This window comes from Coturnix japonica, chromosome 17, assembly GCF_001577835.2.
Source record: "Coturnix japonica isolate 7356 chromosome 17, Coturnix japonica 2.1, whole genome shotgun sequence".
NCBI lineage: Eukaryota > Metazoa > Chordata > Aves > Galliformes > Phasianidae > Coturnix > Coturnix japonica.
The window spans coordinates 8,535,545-8,562,475 of record NC_029532.1 but is presented as its reverse complement, the minus strand read 5'-3'; the positions used below and the strand labels follow the sequence as shown (position 1 = coordinate 8,562,475).

Genomic DNA, 26,931 nt, shown 5'->3' with positions numbered 1-26,931 from the left:
GAAATTAACTGCACTCACAAGGAGGCAAATGAACAGAACCAGAGCACTCTGCCTCCGTCATTTAGCAATTTGTTACCAAAATCGTTCACTGAGCAAAGACCTGCCTCACCAGTGGTGGAAAAGAGTAACTCCAGCTCAGAATGAATGAGCTTTCTGCACTGATAAATGGATTAATGGAGCTCATACTTTGCAGAGAGCTGTAAAAAACAAAACACAACTGTACTTAAAGAGAGGGTGCTTCTTTCTTTGTGAAGATACAGACACTGTTTATCTAATGGTTGGAAAGTTTACAAGAAAACAGCAAACTTCGTGCTGTGGTTGTTGAACTGAAGCAGTACTTTACTAGAACCAGGTTTTTTCGGTAATTCTGCGGTTGTAACAACTATTTTCTTTACATACTACTATAGAAAAGGGACTCTTTTCAACTTAATTGAAGACACTATCAAGAGTAAATATACTGGGGCTTTTAATAAAAACAGTATGAGGAGAACATTCAAAGCTAAATAATCAGAAGCAATTTGTGTTCATGAGCAGAATTATGTGTCATTTTTTTCCCTTGCAATGCTCTGTACTGGATCAGTTTTGAGACTGTGGCAAACTTTAAACCTATCTTAAAATAATGAACAGCAGTGAGGGTTGAAGATAGTTTGAAAAATACTCTGGAAAGAGAAAACATATGCCACAGAGTGTGGTGCAAAAGTCATATTTCATGCATGACTTTAGAGAATGTTAATAAGGATTAGAACCATACTTCAGCAGAATAACAATCAGTCAAAGAAGCGTAATTAATTTTTCCTTAGATCTCTACTAGACAAAAATACAGGAGAGATAGCATTGTTGCCTGTGGATTTCACTATGGCTAGGAAATATAGCCTTTAAATACGCACCGTAATCATACACTAGAACTGGAGTGTAGTACATGACTCATTTGCTTTATAGTTGTTGGTTTTATAATATCATGAATCCAAAAATATTTTAAACTTCAATTTTTTCCTTTGGCCAATAAATATGATTAAGATAATACATTCAAAAACATATGTAAGCTGTGTATGCGGGACATATGGAAAGCAGATGTGTTCTTCATTTACATATGACCTAAAAAAAAAAAAAATCAGCTGATTACCAGAGATGATACTTAGTGAAGCTGGTTTAGGCCTCAGAAGCACTGTTGCTCAGTACCATTTTCAAGCAGGCATTTTGCTTCTCTCCTGTCTGAAACCCCCTGATTTCAATGCTGCAGATACTGTATCCTTGGAACAGCAGCTGTACTGCTTCTCACAAAACAGTCCAGAAATGGAAAACCAAGATCATTTGTTTCTAAATAAAAATGTTATTGACAACTTCAAATATTAAAGTGTATGTTCCAGCACATGTTTACAAAACTTGAGCTCTGCCCTTGCTTATGCTCTTTCATCCATAATGACAATAAAGGCCACACTCCATTATAAGCCCAACAGTGAATACCAAAATCAAATGGTAAAGCTGTACCAGTCTCACTGGTGCAAAAGTCATGCTGGAGTGATGATCACTTTTTTTCCAAAATCAGAAATGAGCAGAGAGATTTTGTTAATTATACCCCTTCACGGTAGAGGATCTCTAAGCACCACAGTTTCATTTTACATCTTCTGGCTACACCTAGTAAGAAAATGTTAACATATAAAAGAAGTAATGAACAGCTTTGTTGAAGAGGCTCCTCTGTTACATCATACAACCAGGAAGGTACGTTACCATGTTAGCCAGTGGCAGCACAAGAAGTCAAGACTGGATGCAAAGAAATACTGGATTCCTAAGCATTCATAAAACAAAAAGCAGTTTCTGGTCTTTTTCTGAGAAGAGATGGTTCAAACTGCAGGGGAGGCCGTCAGAGTACAAGGCAGCTTTTCCAAAACATAAAGCTAATTGAACACAACATTTGTAAATGAAGACACTTCCCCAGGCAGAGACTTGTCACTGTCCCAGGCTCTGATTTCTGCCAGGTTCCAGAGTGGCAGCACTGCAGGGAATGCAGCAGTTGAGCCCTAATGCAGCCCTGCTCTGCTGCTGCTCTGTGCACTGCACGGCTGCCCCAAAGCCAGGCTCTGTGCTGGGCAGGCAGCAGCTCCAGCCGCTCCTCACAACCCCTCCTCACCTTCTTTCCCAGCATGCAGCAGACATAAAGATCCTCCCTCTAAATAAATAAATAAATAAATAAATAAATAAATAAATAAGTAACCCACTTTCCTCCTCCATCCACTCCATCCAACATGTAACCCAGGATTTAGTTGTGCAGTGCAGCAGTGGCTCCACAGCCCTGCAAAGCGAGCCCACCCACAGTCTACTGCTCGGCCTGTGCTGCTCCTCCAGCCCTGGGGTTCCCTCAGCACACAGCCAAGCAGCAGGGCTGCTCCTGCTGCTAGCCAGCCATTAAGCCTCCAGCCCAGCACTCACAGAGGCTGTTTCCCCAACTTGGACTCCACAGCTCACATCACTCTCCTGTTACTCATATATGTGTATATGTTATCTATATAATGATACACTGTTTTCACAGCACAGCTGAGATGTAAAATCCCAACTAATCTCTACTACTGAGATACTGTGAGATACTCTGCCAGGTCCCAGCCACACGCCAGGGCTGGAGCTGAGCATTTGGTGCTGCCTGTGATTTCCCTCCACTTCTGCAAGCAGAGCCTGCACAGCAGCAGTACACAGGCAGAAGAGGCCCTACTGCTGAGATGGGATCCTGAACAATTCCTCCTCCACCATCCCTCCACCAGTATTTTTCCTTCCCTGTCACAGAATCTGTCCTTCCAGGAAATCTGTCTGTATCACACAAGGCAACAGGACATGCAGTTATTGTTGGACTCTTGTCCAAAAACTGTTCCTCTGCTGGCTCTCCTCCTGCTGCAGCTCAACCCCCACCACATCCAGGGAGCGCAGCACACACAGCCGAGCTCTGCTGGGGGTAGTGGGACACCCACAGCACAGTCCTTAACAGACTCCTGAAGAACGACAAACCCACCTCACTTCTCAGAGCTATCCGATACAGTGAATAGAGATTGTTCCATAACAAATCCTAAAAATGCAATCCTGTGAGGTGAGACATCATGGAAAAGGAAGAAGGACTGCAAAAAAGAACCCAGCCTGTAGACTGTTGGGGGCCTTCCCCTGTCATCATCAGCGACCTCCTGATCTGAAACATCTGCATTGTCTTACAGCGGTCATCAAGACCCACTGTCCCTCTGAACTCCAAATGTTTCCCTTCTCTGCTGTTCAATGCCTCCCTGGGTCACAGGCCCTCGCACACAAATCATTTCAGCCTTTGGAGGGGGCTGAGAGGCTCTGAAATTCAATCCCAGAAAGTTTTTTTTTCTTTTTTCTTTTTTTTCCAAAAGTTATTTTTCTTTCAATGAGAATGCCTTAGCATTGAGTGCTTCTTATGCAGCACCACCTCCTCAGCCTCCCGCGGGTGGACTGCCATCCCTGTTAGCTGACCCACTGGCTCAGGGAGCGGAATGGATCTGGTGGGTGTTGCGCAGGGCCTGCTGCCAGATGCATCTCTGATGAGTGTAGAAATGCCGCACTGTTTCCTTGCAGAGTAGACATGTTAGTTCTTACTAAATAGCATCCAAGCTGGAACCTTCACTGGCTGAGCTACTGGCTTGTATGCACAGATACAAGGAGCAGCAAAGAGCCACAACATTTCATATTAAATCCATGAGATAAATGGGATCTCACATGGCTTTCTGAAGTATTCACATCCTACTAATCACTACTTTGATTTGCAGTTAGCATTTCTGTTATGTTTAAATATTCCTGATTCTCTGAAGTTAGTCTTCAGAGCAAAAACTCTGTTTTACCATCCCTTGTCCCTAGGCACGCTCTGATATCACACTGGCTGCTGCGATTCAGCTATTAGCTAACTGACCTTAAAAGTCTGCAGATGTTCTACAGGCACCCCTTCTCACTGATCACCTGAATATTTAAAGTGGTTTTCAGCTCACTACATCCAGTAGTTTCCTTACTGTAGAGACTGCCACAAAACTGATACAGCTTTCAAGATGTGAGGGGAGCTATATTTAAAGAAAACATGTTTTGCTGAAGTAAAGCTTTGCTACTTTCCAGACTGCTTCACTTGCTGTTCTCTCTTAAGCAATGCAGTATGCATTTTCACTTGCTTGCATGTGAAACAAACAAATCTGGAGGAAGCAGCAGTACACTCTTCCGTGCACATCAGACGTGGGAATTTTTCCATCCTGATGCCTTGTGCTGCCCAGGTCCTCAGAAGACATGGGAAATGGTGCGCCTCAGCAAGGAGAGCACCCTGGACAGGCCCCAGCCTGCAGGAACCCTGGGCAGGTCGCTTTGGAAAGGACTTTGATATCTGCTGAAGTGAAGTGCCACGGGAGGTGCAGACATTTCCCATGCATCAGATGTGTGCTCAGCCTGGGGAGCGTGAGGTCACCAGGAGACTGGCTGGGGGGAAAGGGGAATTCCTGAAAGAAAATTTCTTAAAACACTTAATTAGCACTGACTTCTCACACCTAAACTTATTTTACAAGTGCATTAAGATGAGGAGTACAGAAGAGCCGGACACACCTTTAAAAGTTAGAACTGGTGGGTACTACTGAATAAACTACCTTGTAGTAAACCAGTTGGAGTATCTCTACCAGCAGTTCCAGGCTAGATGAAAATAAAGAAAATCATAACAATTTCTTGTTCTCTTGGTTTTAATTACAGCTTTAAAAAATTAAATAAATAAAAACAAGAAAAAAAAAATAATTAGCCTATACCTCAGAATACAGCATTCTTTTAAAACTTCCCTGACTTCTGGTTCAAGAATTGCAGCAACCAGTATAAACTCCACAAATCCACTGAGGAGGCAACTCTTCAAATACCTGTGGTTTCCCACATTTTCCAAGTAAAACAGAAAGATTTATAGTTTCTCATGTTAAATCTGAGAGGCTAAACTTTGAGAGACATACTTGCCCACCTGCTGCATGTGTATTAGTTCTAGCTGAAGAGAAGTCAATAAAAATGAAGAAAGAAGAATTTGCAGAGCTGGTTGCAGTAATAAGATTTGTTTCAGAGCATCTGATCTTCAGACTAACAGACTTCCAAACAGTTGGACAAGTAAATAAAGCACCACAGGGAACCGCTAGTTGAAATAGGTTACTGCAGAGATGCACACAAAGGAATTCCTACAACTCAGAAAGGGCTGGAGCTATGAAACTCATAACACCAGCTATTGAGATGCATTGTTGACTTCTACAACACTTAGGAGTGAATTCCATAGGTATCCACGCCCAGAGGACTACACAGAATTCTGTTCTCAGCTTTGGACAAATATTAAACCCCTTAACAATTACCACTGAACAACACTATTTTGCACTTCAATTTGATCCCACACTTAGATGTTTGATTTTAGTTCCATTTTCCCCTTTCTCTGAAAGTAAAGTATAAAGAAGTTGATACATGCTTTGACATAGCCTTACACATGCAAAAGAAAAGGAAATGTTGTCTCAAAATGTTTTTTCTTTCTTTAGAGAAATAAATAAATAAATAAATAAAATTAAACACAAAGAGTTCACCTATGAATGCTCCTACTGTCCTGGGATTTTTCTGCACCATATATCCATCTCCTCCTGGAATTAGGAAGGATGGAAGTAGAACAGCAAATGCAAGACATTCACAGCAGCGCAGAACACAATGCACCAAACCTATATAATAATCACAGATTAGAGCAAGCAGGGTAGGATGTGTAATACAGTAGGCAGGAGTTTCCTGCTCTGACTGAGCAAAGCGCAGTCAGAGAACAAAGCCAGAGATGTCCCATGTTCATCTAGCTACAAGGGGGTGGAGGTGACACTGTTGTAAGGTGCCATCTGATCAGGACTTCTTTTCTGTGCTTGACATGAATAAGGGGATTAGGATAGCAAGTTTCCGTGAGCTCACTCTATAGGACAAAAGGCCCTGAGATTTAGTGTCACACTGCCTGACAAAAGTACAGGAGGCTGTCAATCAAGGGCTGCTAGGTACTTGTGTTGGTGACATAATCTTATTAGAAGATAAACCAGTGAAATCCTTTTCATGATGAAAAGTTACTTTTAATTGCTCCTTTCCTTTTCTTCTCTTGCTCTTGTTCATTTGTCCATTTAACTTTATTAATGTTAGCTATTACAAGAATATAATGGGGCAAAGATGTGAGCCATCTACACTACAGCAATACTCACAGCAAATGAGTAACTGAGGGTCCAAAAGAATGGTAGCATCAGCAGAAACAGCATCAGTTGTGATCTTTTAAGCGTAAGGTCAGAAGTTACTGAATTAATTGGCAAGTGTACACACGTACGAGGATAGAGTTAAATATTTATGTCAGTAGCTTTAATACAAAAATAAGCTGGCAAAAAGACTGAAAGACTGGAAAGCTTGGGCTCTGTGCAACAAAGAAAGGGGAACATTTAATATTCTTCTAAAGGAGTAAAGCCATATTAGCCTTAGACATATGTATGTTTCTCTCAGCAATTACAGGTTTGTTTCTTTTTGATTTCTGAAAGACAACAGATGCTGGCAGAGTGAATCACCTTGCACTGCCCCGTAGTAACCATGGAGAAACAAAGCAGTGCCTGGAGTGTTGACCCAGGAGCTCAGCTTGATGCCAGGACCCACACTGGGAGAAGAATAGACCTGGCCTACACTCACAAGCTGCATGGAAGCTCTCTCAAACCTGAGAAGAAGCACGTGAAGTTTGCATGGTGCTGCCATGAGGAACGGGAGAGAGAGAGGTTGCTCAGCATCCAGCCCTGGTGCCATGGATGTGACACTGCTGTCTCTGGGCATCGTGCAACTGGAACCTACGCAGCCAGCAGCAACTGTGTGAGTGCAGCCACATCCATCTCAACCACATGAAGCACAGCCCCCAGTCATCGTAGGACTGATATCCTCACCTGTGGTCCCTCAAACATCCCAGGACAGCCCAAACATCACTCTGTGCCCCCTGCAGCCACTGAACATGAAACAGGTTGTATGGCTGGCAAGGCAGCATGCTGCATGTCCTTCTCCTCTCCTATCATAGTAAGTGATGAAACTGGGTAAAAGGAACCAGTTATAAATGCAAGACTGCAGCCCAAGCTAGTAGCCATGCTTCTCAAAACAGTTTTCTAAATCACCACCTAATTGTCACAATTGATGCACTACAAACATATTCTTTGAAAACTGCTGGTGTCATTTCAGTATCACAGAGTCTCACTAAAATAAGTTTCACACAAAGCACCTGAGTGTGCACATTAGCTAAATAATTTAGGTCTGCAAATGTGAACTGCGCAAAAAAGAAATGAATTCCATTCATTTCACACATACTGTTCCTTATTTCATCCAAGTGCCTGTCCAATCAGGAACAAAGTAGCATTTGAAGCCAAAATGCTTTGAGAAATTAAACATGTAATTCTCTCCCATAACTCAGATCATCTTAAAGAAAACAAAGCCTTTGGAGTTCTTTAAGAAAACCATATTCATATTTAAAGACCAGCAAAAAATCCTGACAAGGGCCCTAATATCTTGCATTATCAGTGACAATCTGCATGAAAATCTTTAGGGAGAAATATAGAGTGATAGAAGAACAGAAAAAAAAAAAAAAAAAAAAGGGAAAAAAAAAAAAAAAAAGAAAAAAAAAAAAAAAAAGAGTTAACATTGTTTAAATGGCGGTACTTGATTACTTAGTGAAAAGACAACTGTTAGATCACTGGGCTGCCAAACCATGCTGACGTTTCACAAACACTTTGCTAGTGTAAATCTAACTCTAGCTTTTGGGAATACAATTTCAAAGCACTGTAAGATATTACAAATCAACTACCTGACTTTATCCCCACCTCCCCCAAAAAGAAAAAAAAAAAAAAAGCTTTTATATTAAGTACATTTACAAAATCTTTTAAAATGCTTGAAATATCATAAAAGATTTTATCACGTTCAATATCTGCAAGCTCAATGTTAAACACCAAAATCCCCATTAAATAAGTTCAGAAAACTTGCTCACAAATATTTTCTACAAGTTATTTGCTACGCATTCAAATTTCTATCACATTTTCTTCTGAAATCAACAGAAGATGCGGAACCAGATTAGGCTCAAGCTCAGCTCTACCGCATAGTGGTACTGGTCATCTTGATGTGAAACGCTGCACTTTGTAGGCTAATCAGTGGAACAGAACCAACACAAAGGAACATTTAAAAGATTTCAGATCAGCCACCAGAATGAGGACAATGGTGACCTAAATGCAGAAATTTATTTTTACTGATCAAACTTAAGCAAATCCATGAAAGCATTAGGAAGTGCTGTCAACTATAGCTTGAAACCTAAGAAAGTAGTCATTCAAAGCACAGTAGGCCCTTATAAACAGTTAATCCACGCAGCTGCAGTAGTTAAAGCAAACACACTACCCTTCACTGCACCATCAATTACACCTTCCCAGAAAAAAAAAATTACACAAACTTTGTAGGATTTTTCAGAGAGAAGATGGATTCTTTTGGAGACTTGAGGTCACAACTGGGCTGTTTAAAGTATATTATTAACAAATAAACATTTATTGCAAAAAAAAACCCTATAGGCCTTTGGGGAGGAAAATTGTGTTATTTTTGGCATCAAATGACAGAAGCCATTTATGACATGAATGGCTATCACCAACAGACTGATGAAATAGCAAATGTCTCCCACTTAACTTCCCCAGGCTTCCTGAATAAACTTTCTCAAACACTTTTTTTTCTTCTGAAATGGCAATAAACTCCATGTAACTTTGGTTTTCTCTCTGTTCCAGTTATTTCAAGAACCATTGCTGGAAAGGGTTGAAGGTACTTCCAGATGGAAGCTGAAGACTCCCCAAAGGCTGGTAAGGTGATGAAAATCACATTGTTAGGGTCTGGGGCTACTCGCTGCCCTTGTTTGTGTGCACTCCTGCCTGAGTGACAACTTGCAACCGGCTTTCAAATGGCTGGGTGAAAAAAGCTGAGGTTTAATTGTGGCATCCAACAAACTGAATGAATGAATGTTATAGCTCTTGTCATTGAATGTATCCGCTACACACCCAAACAACCCCTGCCAAAATATGAACTTATTTTGAAGTTAAAAAAGCCACAATTGGAACAGGCTTCAATTATGCTAGACAACCAATATCCATAGGACGTGCAAGAAACAAAGACAACCCACTTGCCTTGAGCTTGTTTTACATCCCTTCTGTAACACCATCATCAGCTTGGTGAGCTCAATGCCATGCAGTTCCCATTGCCCATGGCAGCCCAGCGCTGCCCACAGCCTGGGACCAGGCACTGTCATGGCCATGACCATCTGCCTCAAGCAGGAGCAGCAGTGGATGGGAGGAAGCTGCTCTCAGCAAAGTTGCTCTCCCTGTAATTGCCCTGGAATCACTGGGGATTCTCCCACATAAAATTAATGCAGGCGCCATCAAGGCTAATTTACTCCACACCCACAATGCCATGCTGGGGAACTGGCCCAGGCAGGGAGGCTGAGGACAGAGCTGGCAGGAGCTGCCCGCCACACCAGCACCACCTCCACCTGTACTGCTCATCAGAATGGGCCCCTGGCAGCAGGCAGAGTCCTTGCAATGGCCAGTGTGCAGCTGGAGCTGGGAAGGCAGGGAGCCCACAGCCATGAGACACCCTGCATGCACCCCACGTACACTCTACATGCATTCCTCTGGGCTGTGGCAGCTGGCAGTGTGCTCAGCACCATCCCAGTGACCCTGTTAAGGGCGTAGCTGCTCACTGCAGCCTTCTGTTCCCATGGGCTGACTCATTGTGTGCTGCAGATCCAACCACAAAGCCTAGCAGGTTCAAACCAACGATACCAAGCAGTGATAACATCACTGCAGCATTTCACATTCCATTTACTCCCTCAAACATTTCTACTCTGTTTGTAATTTTGCAACATTTTATATACTGTTCTTAATAATAACCCATCCTTTGTACTATGCATACTTCCATCCATACAAAACCAGAGCATTACTTGTCTTTTCACGAACTCATACGCACAAACCAAAGTGCACATGCAGGACATGGTCCTATCTGGTACAAGAGTGAGTACTCACGCAAACACCAACACAAGTGTAAGTAGCACATGGATACAACACTGCTCATATCACTCCTTCGTGACTTTTTAAGGAGAAACATGCAGGCAGTTTCCTTGCAGCCCAGGAACATCTTGTTAAATGAAGTGCCAGTGTAAGCAATTTCACTCATATGTGCATAAACAAAAGTGAGAATGCATCCTTGTGATGGTTCTGCACATTGTGCTCAGAGGAAAGTGACTCCTCAGCACAGCAGCATTACTGCCACTGCAGCCACACTGGGAGCAGGGACTGCAGCTGCCTAGAGCCTCACACTGCCTCAGAGCCATATGCCAAGGTGCCCCCCCTCATATCTCCTGCCTGGCTCAGGCCAGCCTCACCTGGCAAACAGAACACAGGCAGCAGGCCCAAGCCCCAGGGAGAGCTCTGCACACCAGTGGGACTCTCAGTAGCATGGTACAGTAGGGCCTGCTGCTCCCAGGCCTGCGCCAGTGATGGTTTGTAGCCCAGCCTGTGCTCCTGGGCTAGCAGCTGCAGCAAAGCCCTGACACCAGGCCTGGGGCCTCACACCTTTCCATCCCTAGTTGCAGGCACACATTCTGCAGGACTCTTCTGGGGACATTCCTCCATATGGCTTCAGCCTACTGAGTCTTCCTTAATCACCTCTAGCTATAAAGCATAGAGCTTAAGCATCGTAACCTGAAAGCTAGATAAGACCGTCTGAAAACTTAGGGAGGTGCATACATTCTTCTGATGTTGAGCCTGTGTGATTGTTTGCAGGTAACAAAAAACAGACCAACGTGTAATATAGCCATGATCAACAGAACCACTCCAGAACTTTTTTTTGCTGTTCCTTCTCTCTTTCTTCTTCCTCTGTAAGTCTGGATTCTAATCGCTAACAATTAGAGACTGAAGCACTAGAAATACAGTACATGTACTTTCTTAGTGAGTTGTCCTAATGTCACATAACGCAACAGTAAGTGCAGCAACAACAGTGTTGTAGCAAAGCCATAGGTTGCAGCAAGCAAGGATATGTTCAAATACAACAACCATGGACACAAATAATCTAAAGAAGCTGCTTACCTTCAGAAGACCTCAGGTACACGAGCATCTCCACCAAAACACCTTTTGCCTGCACTGCCAGCCCTTAAATGAGGTCTGGGCAGAGGTGGATCCTGGCTGCATCACTTCTGGTCACTCAGGCACACTGCGTACACCTGAACACCCCTGGTCTGGCCCTGCCTTTCCACTGGGTGCTCAATCACTGCTTCAAGCTGTGACTGAGCATTTCTGCTGCAGCTGTAAACACAGAGACAACTGCCAGCATGCACAGGAACATGGAGCAAGGAATTGGAGCTTATTTTTGTCAAGATGTTTGGTGAAGACAGAGATGGGTCCCAATGCCTTGCAGCCAGCACCGTCGCCTAACTCAGGGCTCGCCACTGCCCTCACTGGCTACAGTAGGAGCTGAGCTATGGACTCACTCCACGTACAAACATTTCACTGTCCATGAGGTCCATACTAGGACCCAGCTCAGAGCCAACTCACAATTTAATTGGACATACTTCGGGCTGTTTAGACCTACAGGAAGCCTGTCCCTAAAAGCTTCAGTGAGCAGCTATACCAAGTTCTTTCCAGACATTTGCTGTCAGGAAACCTGACCCTGCATGACCCTGCAAGCCGCTGCAGGCAGGGCCATTGGCTCCCATCGTGCTGCTCACTGAGCCTTGACTGAGGATTTGCCAGCCCAGACCCCTGCTGGAGCTGAGGGATGGGCAACAGCCATAGCCCAGAACAGGGAGCAGCTCTAGGAGCATCTGCTGGCTTCAGCCTGAGCTGCAGCCCACCACCCTGCAGCACCACGGCTGTTCTCCAAGGCCCACAGATAGGTGCTGACTTGAGCCTGCATGTTCAAGCCTTCGTGGAGAGGAAATTCAGCCTGCAAGCTCAGACAATTAATACCCACGTAGGGGAGGAGGATCAGTTTCATTTCACAGAAAGTCAGATGCCAGACATCCCAGCGGCCACACAGACGCTGGGGGCTACTGACCCATATGCAGCAGGAGGACAGACCAGGTAACAAAGACCCCAACTGCTGGAAGCATACAAAGTGAGGACAGGGCTGTGTGCCTGCCCAGTTGCAGAGTGGGACCCCATGCAGTGGGAGCACCCTTCACTCCCCCCAGCTCTCCACCCTCCAGCAGTCCCTGCAATCAGCCCTTCTGTGACTCCTGACCATGTGGAATGTTCCTGTGAGGCTCACAAGGCCGGGACGTGGGCCTGTTCCCGGCAACGATCAGCCACAGTACTAAGGGCACAGCAACACTTAAATAAATAAATGGAGGGCTGCTTCAGTAGAGGTTGCTTAATGCTGAACACTGCGTACAAAGAAATGTCTGCTGAAGATCATGAACATTTATGGATGGTGCTGGGCTACCAAGCTACCACATGCGGCTGTACCCTGCTGCACCAAAGGTTCCCCCAGCCAGAGGCTGCCTGCAGTCATTTCAGTGTTTTGTTTTGTGGTTTTGGGTTTTTTTTTTCCATTTTGTGACTCACTCTGTTTCCTGGTTTTCTACAGTGCTTTCTTGGGATTTTCTAATAAACATGTTCTGTACAATACAGAACTAAATGGTCACCTCATCTCACGTGCATTATCTCAGCAAACAGACAACCCTCTATGAAATTACAATGAAGCTAAGAGAAAATTAGAAATCAGATTTCTAATGGGAAGTTGCAAGAACAGGTTCTATCAAGTGATAGAAAAATGGCAGCTGTATGTCAAAGGATAGGACCCCACAGGCTGAAAACAGCCATTCCATGCAACAGCTTCCAATGACACTGCAGTCTTTCTCACTCCCAGGTTCTGGTGGGTACCACCACAGCCCCACAGTGCTTCCAGTGACCCTGGCTCCACTGGACCAGCATACGCTATCCCAGCCACATTGCTCACATCCTTCTGTAGGAAACGTGCTTTCTTACCAATATACAAGGAATGCACAAGTGCTAAATTTGTAAGGAGAAACTACTGTGAGAGCAGTGATGCTTGTCAGTCTGATAGAATAATGTGAGTAATCACTAGTTGTAATAAATGCTTTAAAACACTATTAGTCATTGGTTCTGAAAATCTGCTTACTTCCTATCATAATAACAACCTATAATAAAAGTAACAAGTATGAAAAAGAGTATGGGTGTAGACTGTTATGTAAAGACCTTTATGTTTTGTTTTTTTTAACCAGTGAATGCTGATTCAGGTTACGCTAAGAAGCGAACACATGAGAGCAAACTTCCTAACAGCTACCAGGAGGATTTGGTCCTCAGCATGTGCACATAAATTCTATTAGCTCTTACTGGGAGAGTGCATGTGCACACTTGTACATTATAAATAATACACTGATTGCAGTAAAATCAAGAGCCAGACTCTATCCTTTGATGAGAGAGGATAGCTCTCATTGAAGTCAATAGGAACTGCATGTTCACAAGTTCATGTCAACATTTGCAAAGGAAATTTTTTTGCATATTAAAAATAATATGTCGTATGTTTTGGAAGCAAAGCAATGACCTCTCTCACAAGTGTTCTCCGTAAACATTCTGGCTTGTTACAGAGTATAAACCCTCACCAAGTTCCTAAGAAAAAAGCTATTCCTTCTTTATGTTGATATTAAATGGCATTTAATCAATTCACACTGTAGCAGTTATGTTGTATCTATAATGAAGATGACTGTAAAATTTCAAAACCAACAAAATAACACACTGAAATTAATTGTTTTAACACAAATTCCTTTAACACAACCTTGCAAATGTCTACTTGTTTAGCAGCCCACGGCAAACAGCCTTTTTAAAAGAGAGTAAAATTCCCTCCATCCAGCCTGAGCATCGCTGTATGAAGCACACAGACAGGTCTGAGGTGGGCTGGTAGATTTCCATCTCAGTCCTGAAAAGTTGTAACAGATTTTGGATTCCTCTAGTAACACAGACTGAACACTTTATTTTCTATAGGCAGGGTAGACTTAACATTGCATACAAGTTGCCTCATTTTAAGGGCTTTCCTTCTACATAAACTCTATTAAAATTGCATAATTTTCCATGTGTGATATTTTCTACTAATAAGGTGCATTTGGAATCCAGTAAAGTGCAGTGGCATTACATATATACCATGTGTGTGTTGGCTGTATAAAAGGAGAAAATCCTTAATGGCAATTTATTTGGTAACAACCAGAGCCTATTTGCTGAGAACTGCCAGGATTCTGTTCCTGTCTCCTCCTCACATCACTGTAGCAATGATGACCTGCCCGGACATTCATAACATCACTGATGCCATGGTTGGCTCTGATCTCAGGACTGTGTCAGCCAAAGCGATTACACAAGTTTGTCAAGATACATTCAAAGCAATTGCAGGCACACCAAAGGGTAACACAAAAGAGAGACAGTATTTCATTAGAGGAATATCATTCTAGCCAAAGCAAGTTCATGAATTTAAAGTAAATTTTAAAATTTTGGTATATATAAAAAACAAATATTGAAGATCTGCCTCAATTTCAACTTGAATTTAACAGAGTATCCAGAAACAGTGAATAATTTACCTGAGCAAGGCAAGCGAGACTGAGGTCTAAATCAACGTGTGTGTTATAAACAGCAAAGAAAATCATATTTAAAACCAAAAGTCATCTTGTTCTAACTTAAAGGTTTTGTTCCCCTGTGCCCTGTATTCTTAAACTCAGAAGTCTAACCTGATTTTTTAAATTTCTTTTACACTAGATATTAATTTATTCATGTTTTGTTTTATTGTACTTAGTCATTAAAGGAAAAAAAGTGGAGCATCTTTCCCTAAATGTTACCAGTGCTGTTAAAAGTTCTCACTGCAACATCATCTTATTCTGTTTTTACAATACCTTCATGTAGAAAACACTTCTATTTTCTAAAAAACAAACAAACAAACAAAACAAAAAAAACCACAACAGATGTAATATTTTCTATCAAGAAAAAATCATTCCTCTGTGGCACAGGTGTATATTCGACAATCATTCCTGGCTCACTTGATATGTTTATTCCAACTCAGTTAAAGAAAGGAAAATTCTGCTCTTCATAGCACCCATCTAACTGCAGTGTAACTCCTCTTGTTTCAGAACCTGGCTGCCTGCAGCTAAGCCCGCAGGGTTCACACCACACTGCTGCTGTACACCCAACCAAACTCTTTGTTTCAGAACAAATGTGGGGGTTGGATATTTTTTAATGAACAAGACAGTGTCGTTTCACAATGAGTCAATCTTTGCCTTCTGAGTAATGCAGCCATCCCCAAATCATGCCAAAACACCTTTCTGCCACACAAACCATCCAAGAGCAATACATGGTTTGTTTACCTTTACTGGAGATTGCTGCACCACTCACTCCACAGCTTTATTTATTTACTTGCTTGCATTCTTACTTCACTGAAGCAAAAATCAGGCTTATAAACAAAAGAAAATCCCTGTTTTTTTGTTTGTTTGTTTTCTGCAAGTTTGTCTTCTGACCTGAAATGTCCTTTTTAAAGGGTACCATAGTGTTCTTATGAAATATCCATTTCACTGCTGTTTAAAATTCATAGCTGTTGTCAATCTGCACTTTATGCAACTCATCAAATACACATCATCAGTTCAAGCAGTAGAAAACTGCTCTCCGACATTATCACAAAATATTACCATTATGAACCACATTCTTCCAAAACTGCCAATAGTATGACGCAGCACGAGAAGCATTGTGCAAAGCAGATACAATGTGGGCTTGCCTGCTCTTCAGCATAGCAATGATAAGCAAAAAGAAGTAATTCAGCAGCCCTCTCTTCCCCGTTACCCCACTGAGTTCCAGCAGCAGTCTATGTGCTTCTTTACGGCAGGGCACTGGGCTGTGTGGGCTCTGAGCATGTGTCTGTGTGCCCAACTGCACGGCAAGGGCAGCACGTTTGGCTTTATGGATTTTCTTACATTGAAGGCCCCATCCTCTTTCGGGTGCACTCCAACCTCCTGCTGCCTTGCACTGTGAGCATGTGGGGAACTTGAGCTCACGTCCAATAATTACTTAATCTGCTGCATTCTTCATGCCAGCAGGAGGAGGTATTAAACAAAACGAAATCAATTCTTGTTACAAGAGGAACAGGAGTGAAGAAAAGCAGGGTGAGTATAAATCTCACTTTTATGAATTCTGCCTGAAATGACAAACAAAAATTACAGCTGCATGACGAAAAAGCACTCCTTTTTCTTCTGAAAATTTGTTTCCACCTATCTGACTATGGTACGCAGCCTCTGCCACCACCTTTCAAGCTCACAATAGCAGTAAGCATTTCAACGCATTTCTATTTTGTAGCCTGCTCCGCAGCAGAGGAAGAGATGTATAAGTTTACAATTAAAATACATTAATAAAATAATTAGTCTAAAAATTTATATTATAATTGAGCTATTATATCACAGTATATTATTGATAATTGAAAACGTGTAATGGATGTCTTTGAATTAGCTCAGTAGTTTAGGCCAAAAAATAATGGATGCAGTTTCTTAAGAGGAAAAAGAGCACTCCTGTTCGTTTTATACTAGTGAAGAAATTTCAGTAGTGTATATCATATGTATTAGTTATTTTTTCTAAGCTTGAAAGTATTATAAATTAGACTCTTATTAATATAATTGCATATTGCCTACATTGCAAAATGATCCTCCCTGTCATTTTCTACCGCAGATAAAACTACACATTACCATTGCAATTATTTTGTCTAGTGAGGTTACCATGCTTGTCGAAGGAAACAAAATGTCTTCCCAGACTCTTAAGACATGTTCCACTCCAGATCTCTGTGACACTTCTTCACCTTAACTCCCAACCCAGCTCTGCTTTCTGCCAGTTCTGTCGCTCTGAGGCTGCTTCCAAACCTGCACAGTTATCTTCTCTACAGCCCCTGTCCGTGTCCACAAGGAGATGGATTCTTGCTGACACCATGGGGACCCCAGGGGGCTCTGCCTGAACTCCTGCAATTTTGCTTACGTCATCTGCACAAACAACAGTTACGTTTCCTCAGCGCTCCTGCTTTTGGAATTGTTTGGAGGTGATACTAAAGCCCATTCTTACAGACGTTAAACCTGGGCAATGCGTCCAACAATGCAGGGCTGTTTGCATTTTCAGGGGGAAAAAAAAAAAAAAAAAAAAAAAAAAAAAAGCCATAGTATTTCACTTTTAAAAGCATTTTTAGTGGATGACATAACTTTAATCATTGCTGTACGTCCTGAGCATGTGCCTATGTTATTCCTCGTTTGTAAGTTCCAGTCTAACCTAACGCTATCGCACAATCACACACAGGGAGCACTGCCAGCCCAGCACAGCAGGCACACAGAGCTGAGCAGGACAGCACCGCACTGATTAACAGGGAAAGAAAAAAACAAAGGAAAACTGAAAACAAATCAAATCTTCCTGTTAACACACAGTATTGCCCATTCTGCACGAAGCAGGACTTGAAAGCTCGAGTCACTTCTTACGCCTTGAATTCTGCCTACATTCCACAGCCTGCTCTCATGGCAGAAATGCTTTCCCTCTCTCTTTCCCTCCCTTTCTGTCTGTCTCTCTCTTTGGAAGAAAAATAACCTCCATGAAAATTAGAAACATTTATTAATAGGAAGCTTTTGTCTTCTTTCGAATATAAAACACAGCGGAATCAGGAAGCATCGCTCTCAGTATTAAGCTCGTGAAAAAATTCACAAAATCTGGGGGAGTTAACACTGACACAGCTACAAGGTTTCACAGCACTTTGTTTCCTTCCTGCAAGGTACAAGCTGCTCCGCACTGCTCTGACACAGAAAGTAGAGACACGGGCAAGGAAGGACTGAAAGATGAAGAATGGCACAAATAGGTACCAGAAATATACTGCAAGTACTTCTTTGGTAGCATCCAATAATGATGCTAAAACAGTGCCTGACACGTAGTTAAGAATCTAGCAAAAATCTACATACTTCTCTTTCCCACTCTAAGCAAAACTTAAAATGTGTTAATGAAAAATGATGAAATATGAAGTGAGATGGCTCATTATTCTGTTCCCTAAATAAATGACCGCCTTTACAGCCTTTATTTTTAGAGAATTCTAGAATAAGAATATGGATCTTTCTCAAAATTATATTTATTTTGCATAGATATAAAAATGTAACCTGAGATGGTTATTGTTCATGGCATAGATACATTTAAATGTCAGGAGTAACTGGGGCGAATTGTTTCGTAACAAGGAGCAGTGAGAAGAAAACAAAGCAGAATCACAAAAAATAGAGAAAAAAGGAAGATACAAATGGAAAAGAAATGTAATATTAATATTAATGTTTTACAGCAGGATGCACTATAATGAGTGATACAACAAATAAACTCATTTCAGCAAATAACCTCAGTCTAACTACGTAAAACACCTATTTTTGAGAAGCGTTCATTCTAAAGGTTTCAATTTATCAGGAAAAAAAAAAAAAAAAAAAACTTCTATAGAAAAAGTTGCAAATGTAAGGTTCCAAATGGGCACCAATCCTGCAGTTTGGCAAAGGTCTCATTAAAATCAAAGCAATTTTGTTTGACTCAGGTTTGCAAGAGTCTGCCCTCCTGGTGCCGTTGTTCTGCTCTGTATTTTTCCCTAAAAGCCCTGCAATCAAAGGTATTGCATCCAGCTAAATATTACATCTTAGCAGAGTAAACACTTCGTATGAGATCAACAGACCAGTATGTACTTTTCAAGAAAAAACGTTGAATTGCACTGTTATGAAAACAGCATAGAACGCACACACAGCAAAATGCAGCTTCTACTGATAGACCGACAGTATTTTTGTGATCAATTAGATTTATCAGGCACCTCTGACTGCTTCAAACTGTGCTTGGGCCACTAAGCCATCCTCCCCCCCCCCGCCCCCAGGTTTACTCCAACATTCCAAGCACAGTGGTAGCATCAGACAGCCAACATTTTTTATTAAAAAAAAAAAAAAAAAGATAAATATTTGTAGCCTCCCCCCTAATGCCAAATGCCCTCATCCCAGGATGGGCAGGAATTGTTCCTGATCCAGTGAAAGGTTTAAGGTCTGATATCTGACCCATCAGAAGCTTGCTTTCATTAGAAAGACGAGACAGCAGCTTTCCAAAGATACGCACACAGCACTTGATTATAGTCCTGGGAGTTCTGGAGAAATCTGACCTTTAAATTACATTACTACATACAGAAAATCTATTTAAAGTACATTTCAGCAACTAAGATATTTCAGTAATCTTTACTCTCCTGTTTTTTCCAGAGATCTCTAAACAGGACGCAATAACAGAAAACACCTGACGTTACTGAAACTGCTCTTCTGGACCGACACTGTCCCAGCTCTGCACCCCCAGCACCGGGCAGCTCTGTGAGCAGGAGCTGCTGCTGCACTCCTCCTCCGCACCGACAAAACCCATTGCCTGCATCGTGCCGCAGTGGAAGCAACCCGCGTGTCTTTATGGCTCTTTTGTACTTCAGCTATCGCAAAAGATAGTTTCTCTACGTCTAAAACACGGCAGACAGGGAAAGCACACAAGCAATGTCATTGCAGCCTCACGTTTGTTCTTTCGGGCTAGTAAAATTTCAGAGAAAACAAATGTGGATACACTGTGTCTCCCCTCCCCTTTCCATGAGCTCCTTCTGCTGTCAGTCCTTAGGGGCACACACAGCAGGCCACCATGTAATGCCACACTAGGTGCTGGGATGCAACAAAGGCCAACATGTTGATATCTTTTTATTGCTCGTCAGCCTGCTTACCCCGCTTACCCCTAAATAATTGGACCCCTTTGATAACACAGAATTTTCTGAAGAAGTTACATTTCTATTTGCAGTCAAGGAAGTTTCTCTCCCCCCAGAGTATCACTCCTACCACCTTGCTTTTTGACTTGCAAAGTGCTTTCCTTAACTTTACAAAAAATAAGGATAGGACAGAAGTGATACGTTTAGAAGCATAAATATTTATCTTGCTAAATAACGCCCTTTGTTTGTGTGTATGTTTTTCAGGTAAACTAACATCTACTTTGAATTCCTTCTCAGTTCAGAAAAGTTCCTACAATAACATTGCCTACATAGGCAGAAGTTTCATTCACTCCCCAGTAGAGCCACTGTAGTGTGTTTTATTTTGCGTAGAAGTCAACTACAAAGTATATGGAGACGTGTCCCTAATAACAGCCTGAGCAAACACAAATATTGCTAAAGCCTCAGCCCCACAATGGCAGGACTGCAGCAGAGCAGCGGAGAACTCTGGTTTACTTTCATGTGAAGTACCCAGGCCCGTGGAAGATTCTTTAATAGCATGCTGGTAAGGGCTGCAGTATGAAATAACACGTTTTGTTGTAATTCCTAAACAGGGGGACATTTATCTGGGCCATTTATACAAGAGTTATAACCCTAACAATATTTATACTCAGCATGTCATGTTAGCATTTACTACCAGTTTCCATGGAGATGGATTTTCATGCTGTAGCTATGAAATGCACATTGTTGCCACTAAGCCACTTCAGGCCTTTCTGGAAGCCTGCTGAATGCCTGACAAAAGTTGATGCAAACCAATAGTTGTTGTTCTTTGTTTGTTGCCAGACTTCTAGCAGAGCCATATTATGTTCTAGTGATTGAAGTGCCCATGTTCGCCCCCCTCCCGGTACAAAAAGGATCCTCAATTTCGGTGACAAGCATGAAGTGGGCTTCTGCAGGGGAGGACAAACACCACGCAGGGCCGGAGCTCTGTCTCCGCACAAGGACACGGCACGGCAGGAGGCCGCTTTCCCGACAAAGCCTGACATTTTGGGGACAAAGTGTAAATAAAATAAAGCGCGGGGAGCTCCCGGGCCCGTGAGGAAGGAGGCAGCGCCGGGCTCCTCCTGCCCCGCCCGGCCGCGGTGCCACGGCCGGCGCCAGCCCCTGCGGGCACGGCCCCGTTCACCTCCACGTACCCCCGCGCGGCTCCGCGCCCTCTCCCCCTCCGCCGGGCAGATGCGCCCCTACGGCCCCGCGCGGTCACCTCGGAGCTCGCCGCCCGCACGCGGCTCCTCCGGGCTCCTCCCGGCCGGGTCGGCGCCCGGGCGCGGCGAGAGGGACGTGGCTCCCGGGGCCGTCACCACGCAGCGCCGGCGCCGCGGGCGGCTACGGGACGGGTCTCGGCCTCGGGCGGACGGAGCCCGCCAGCCCGGCTCCCCGTGACGGTGCCCCCGAAGGTCGCGCGCGGACACAGCCGGACGGGCCGCCCCCTCCGACGGCACCGCGGAGCGTAACGGGTCCAAACGCGAGGACGTTTGGACTCGGCGTTATTTCAGCGCAACGCTCGTTTCCAGGCGGCCGCTCCGCCCCGGCGCTGGGGTCTCCGCCGCCCTCGGCAGCCCCGGACGCTGCCCCGTTCCTGCGGCGCTTTGGGCGTCCGCACGGCCCGCGGCTCGGAGGCGGCTCGGAGCCTCGCGGCGCTCCTCCGGGCCGGGCCGGGCCGTGCCGCCGAGCCGCGCCGAACCGAGCCGGTCCGGGCCGCGCCGGGCGCACGGTGCTCTTACTGTTGGTAGTCCTGTTTGCAGTAGAGCTTTCGGTCCCGGAAGTAGCAGCTGGTGGTGAGGGCTTGCTGACACACCGCGCACTGCAAACACTCCTCGTGCCAGGAGGACTCGTTCACCCTCATGAGAAAGCGATCCGAGATGGGCCTCTGGCAGCCTTCGCACACGGCCTGGTGCGGGCACTCCGACCCTGTGAACGGCAAAGCGCGGCGTGAGGCGGCGGAATGGCCCCCGGCCCCGAGCTCGGCGGCACCGCGCGGAGCGGCCGCTCCCGGCTCCTGCCCCGAAGTGTCACTCGCCGTCCCGCGCCCGCAGCCCGCGCTCAGCCCCGCACGGCGCAGCCCGGGACGGCGCGGAACCGCGGAGCGGCCGCTCTGGGACACGGCCGAGGAGCGAGCGGGACTCACCCAGTAACACTCCGAGCGTGGCCGGACCCGAGCGCAGCGGGTGATCTTCCATCTTGATGCCGTCCAGCATCTTGGCGCAGTCCGTCGGGCCGCGCGGGAAGCACCTCTCCAAGGACTCGGGGCCCGAGGCGATGTCCATATGGGGCGGCGGCGCGGGGGAGCTGGGGACCGCGCACCCCGCGTCGGGCCGAGCGCGGGGCGCTGCGCTGCCAGGAGGAGGGAGCGCTTTTACTTTTATCTGGGAGACATGAGGCGCGCTTCCTGCCGGCGGCTCCAGAGACGGGGGGCAGAGGAACGAGCCGGCGCCGTGCCCATGGGGCGGCCGCGCTACACGGGCGCGCACATCGCCGCGCACGCAGCGCGGGACGGCCGCGGTGTCACCTGCTCCCGGCAGCGCCGAGCCCCACGCCCGCAGGAGGGCCCTCCCGGGGCCGGGCCGGGCGGAGCGGTGGGGCCGGGCGGCGGCGGGGCTTCCCGGCGCTCCGCAGCCCCTGTGCCATGCGGCGTCCCGAGGAGCCGCGCCGTTTAGAGCAGGGGCCGCGGCGGAGGAACACACCCCCCGGCGCCTCACCCCTCCTCAAACTTGCTGACATTTGAACTCCATTGGTGCGCGCGGTATCGCTGCGCCGCGGTGATCCGTCTCCTCGACGTCAAATAGTGCCCTGGCCCCGGTGGGCCCCCGCAGCCCCCGAAGCGCGGCGGCACCCGGGGCGCGGGGCGGGCGAGCTTCGTGCACCCCGGGGCGGCCCGGCCCGCCTCGCCTCTGCTCCGGCCGCGGGGCGCAGACCGGGTGCGGAGCCGGAGTGGGGCCCCGGGCTGGGGACCGGGGACCGGGAGGAGAGAGCGCGGCAGCCGAGGAGGGCGGCGGAGCGGCGTCCGCAGCCCCGAGCCTCAGCTCCGCCGCGTCCGGCCGGGCGGCAGCCGAGAGCCGGCGACGCGGCCCGACGGCGGCTCCTGGCTCCTGCCCAGCGGTACGTAGCTGCGCCGCTTCCCCCCGCTTCTGACGGCCCCCGGCCGGGCACGGGCAGGTGGCGGCGGGGCCCGACCACAACGGGCGGCCCTCGAGCGGTAGCCGCCGGGGCCGCGCCCGATCCCCGAGCTGGCACCTGGCGGGGCCGCAGTCGCCTCGCCGCTGCCGCCTCGGTCCGCTCCAGCCCGGAGCCGAGAGCTGCTCCCGGCTCGGAGCTCCCGGCGGCCCACGGAGGGGCCCCGGTCCGAGGGAGAACCCGGCTGCCCCTCGTCCTCCCGGCGGCACCGATTTGGGCTGGGGGTGGCGGAGCGGCCCGCGCTGAGCCCGGGACGGCTCCTTGAGCCCTTCGTACATAATACTTCGTGCCGAAGGCTTCAAATGTGCTGGGCTTTTTCGTACTCTTACATGCAAAAGTACTGAAACGCGTAGATGCTCCGTGTTTCTATACACAAAGCGTATATATGCATGTGAAAAATCAACAACAACAACCAGATTTTAATATATCGCGCTCTTCTATTTTCTCGTTCGGAACCGATCCACGAATAGCGAAACACGGCGATCTCCGTACGTGGGACAAAGATCTCCCGAGCTCCCGGGGGTCGCGCTTTCCTTTCGTTTTTGTTTCACCGCTGATACTGTTAAAATTTCAATCTAAGGAAATAAAAATCTGGAAAGGATTCCGCGCCGGGTTCTTAACGTGACCCGCGCTGTGCTGTGACCCCGCTGAAGGAAGAGAGTTTATTTTGTAATGCTCCCCAAATGTTGATATTTAATAAGCAGGACAAGTGTTAACCTGAATTACTTAATGCGTCTTTTTCTGGGTCTTAAGATAAAGCCTCTTTCTGCCAGTGCAGAAACAGCTCTGAGTGAAATTCGTGATTTAGTCAAATATTTTGGGAAGGATTTTAAGTGATAGAGCCTATTTTATTTTTGTTTGGGACATTATAAATCTGAAAACCTTTGTAGCTAATGCTGAAAAAATAATATACGATTATTCAATTCTGAGATCAAGATAAAAGCTGCTTAAATTTCAGACTTCAATCGGAGGAGAGAAAAGCATCTCATGTACATTAATTTTCTGTGTTACCTCCTTATTTTCCTGTAAGGATTCAGTTTCTCCACCACATTGGGCTTTCCCCGATCTATCTCCTACGATTACGAGGACAGTCGGAGCCCTTCTTTCCTCTCTGCAACAGTTCTCGTAAATTCTCATTTTAAAAATACACATGTATAGAAATAATTTAAAGGGAAAAAAAAGAAAAAAAAAAAGAAAAAGAAAAAAAAAGGACCAACAAAAAAACAAAAACAAAACGAAAATCGCGGAGCGATCTTGCGGCCGGGCCGTGAGGAGCGGAGCGGGAACTCAGCATCCTCGCACCCCCGGGATCCATTCCATCTTTGTTCTTGGGCTTTTACTCACAAAAATCGCCCTAAAGATGGGTCCCCTCGCGCCGGGTGCTCCCATCCCCGCCCGCTGCCCCGAGAGCCATTCGCTGAGGTGTTACCTTCGGTTTCTAAAGTGCTTTTAACGAAAAAAAAAAACAACCAAAAACAATTAAAACACCCACGCGCAAAACCATCACAGAAATAAACTCAAGCCGAGCCCCGCAGCCCCACCTCCCGCGGCTTGCTTCTAATTCGGCATTTATTTGCAAGACAAATCTTTTTGTTTTGAGGTGTTTTGTTTTAATTTGGAGAGCGCAGCGGCCAAACACCGCTCCGTGTTTCCCGAACGAGACGGCAGAGCGGAGCGAAGCGGTGCAGGGCTGCGGCCACCACGAGAGCTCCACGGCCGCCGCAGTCCCGCGCGAATCGCCGCTCCGGGCCGCAGTGGGTCCTCGTGCGGGACCGCTCCGCCCGGTGCCGTGCGCCCGTTCGGGACGGCGTGGGGCCCCGCGTTACTCGAAGGGACGGAGGCAGAGGAGCTCCGCGATTTCTCTGCCTTAAGCGCGAGGTCCCCGCGCTGCTGTGCGGACGTCCGCGCGTTCCGGAGCGTGCGGCCCGTCCGTGTTTCGCGTGTTCCGCTGAGTTCCCGGCTGGGGGCGGGTAGGCGAGCTGCCCCGGGGACTCGGGGTGATCCGCGTGGGACAGGAGTTGGCTGCGCCGGCAGCGCGGGCGGTCTCGCGAGCGGCGGTCGTGGGCCCCGGCTGCGGCTGAGCTTCCCGCGGCCGCTGGAGGCGACGATCGCCCCACGGCCCGAACCGGCCCGGCCCGGCCCGGCTCGGCCCGGCCCCGAGCGGAGCCTGCCCCCTGCCGGCGCGCGGAGGCACGGCCGGGGGCGCCGCGGGAGTTGCGGGGTCGGGAGCGGACCGGGGTCAGCCGGGGCGAGGCGAGCTCGGGTCTCCTGGGGCCGGCGGGCGCTATCCCGGGACTGCCCCGTGCGGAGCTGCCCGCGCCGCTCGTCCCCGACCCGGGCACCGCCGCCTCCCGACCTCAGCCGGCGTTGCCACAGCCGTGCGGCGCCGGGACGGTGATGGGGCCGGGGGGTTCAGCGGCTTTGTTTTTTCCTTCCCTCGCAGCGGCGTTGCGCGCCCCGCACGGCCTCGGCATCGACCATCGCTGCGCGGGGAGCAGACCGCTGCGGGGCGGCTCGGCTCGGGCATCGACAGCAGCTGCTGCCCGGGCGCCGACAGCGGTGCAGCCCGCGGAGTTCCCCGAGCCGCCCCGTCGGGCCCTACAGCTCTGAGCCGCTCTGCCGTCCGCCCTCCGTTCCGCACCGCACTGCGAAGCCACTCGCAGCGGCTGGCGGGTGCGCCCGACGCTGACGGATGTAGCCCGCGCTGCCTCCCTCGGAAGGATAAATGTAAGCGAGCCGCAAAGTGTAGTTACTGCTAACAATGACAATAAATTACCGGGCTGCCGCTCTGTGGCACAAACAAATGATCTCCGCGCACAACGCGGTGCCTCCCCGCGCCTCGAAGCCACCCCTCCCCGGGACTCGGTCAGCAGCCCCGGCAGCAGGTGGGGGAAAGGGGGAAGGGGGGAAGGGGGCGGCGGGGAAGCTTGGTGCCCGTAGGGCATGGGGAAAGGGTCCGGGGCCAGCGCCCCGCGGGATGTCAGAGGGCCCCACCCGGGGGCCCCGGGAGCCGTCGGCAGAGCGCGGTCCGAGCCGCGCAGTGGGGAAGACGGAGAGCGCCGCGCCGCCGCTTTAATTAAGCGGGATGTCTTTGATATAGGCAGCCCGATGCTATCTCTGTTGTTCCCTTCTCGGCAGCTTTTGGGTAGGAAAATTGCTGAGGAAGCGGCATCGCACAGGGCCGCACAGATCCAGATCGCCCTGGGCGGCTCCCGGTGCGTGCGAGTGCGCGGCGCGCTGGGAGTTCTAGCCCCGCCGAGGTGCGGTGCGCGCTGTGTGTATTTTCGGGGGGCCTGGAGGAACGAGAGTCAATTTACCATGATTAAAGGCACAAGCAAGAAGGCGCCACGCATTTGCATGCGCCTTCATCTTTTTTAAGTGGATTTTTGAGGGCAGCGTGGCAGACAGAGCTGGGCCCCGTGTCCTCTTCCCGCCGGCGGAGCGCCTCCCGCATTGCTGAACGCCGGCAGGCCTCGGACCCTCCTCCCGCCCGAAGGAGCGGCGGCCCCGGGGCCCGTCGGGGCGGTCCCGGCTCGGCACGGAGCCGCTCCGCCGCCCTCTCTCCCCGCCGGCGTGGGCACGGATCCGCGGGAGGCGCCAAGACAGCCCCACACGATCGGCCCGGTCCGGCGACAGGCGCGGCCCCGCGCTGCTCTCCCCACGCCGCAAGCAGGCGGCTCGCCCGGCGCCGGAACCTCCGGGACGGGGTTTACCCGCGAATGGGGCCGCGTATGGGGCATCTGGGCCTCTTCCGACCCGGCCTCGAAGTCCCCCAGTCATCCCCGGCTCGTGGGGATCCGCATCCCGCGCCCCTCTGCCCCGGGCGCTGTCCTACGCTGAGCAAGGGCTATCGTGTCTGGCCCGGCGCCGGGCAGGGACTGATCTCGGAGCCCAGAGGCAGAGACGGCG

At 47.9% G+C, this 26,931-nt stretch overlaps 1 protein-coding gene across 1 annotated transcript in view; it reads right to left on the bottom strand.

Annotated features, from left to right (window-relative positions):
• LMX1B (LIM homeobox transcription factor 1 beta) overlaps window positions 1-22,322 on the bottom strand; it is a 98,468-nt gene extending 76,146 nt beyond the window's left edge. The window contains exons 1-2 of the mRNA XM_015879497.2: window positions 21,977-22,322; window positions 21,573-21,759 (exon numbers count right to left, since the gene is read on the bottom strand). Of these exons, the coding sequence (XP_015734983.1) occupies window positions 21,573-21,759; window positions 21,977-22,115 (326 nt within the window). The 5' untranslated portion in view covers window positions 22,116-22,322. The remainder of the gene's footprint in view (window positions 1-21,572; window positions 21,760-21,976) is intronic.
• Window positions 22,323-26,931: the final 4,609 nt, after the last annotated feature.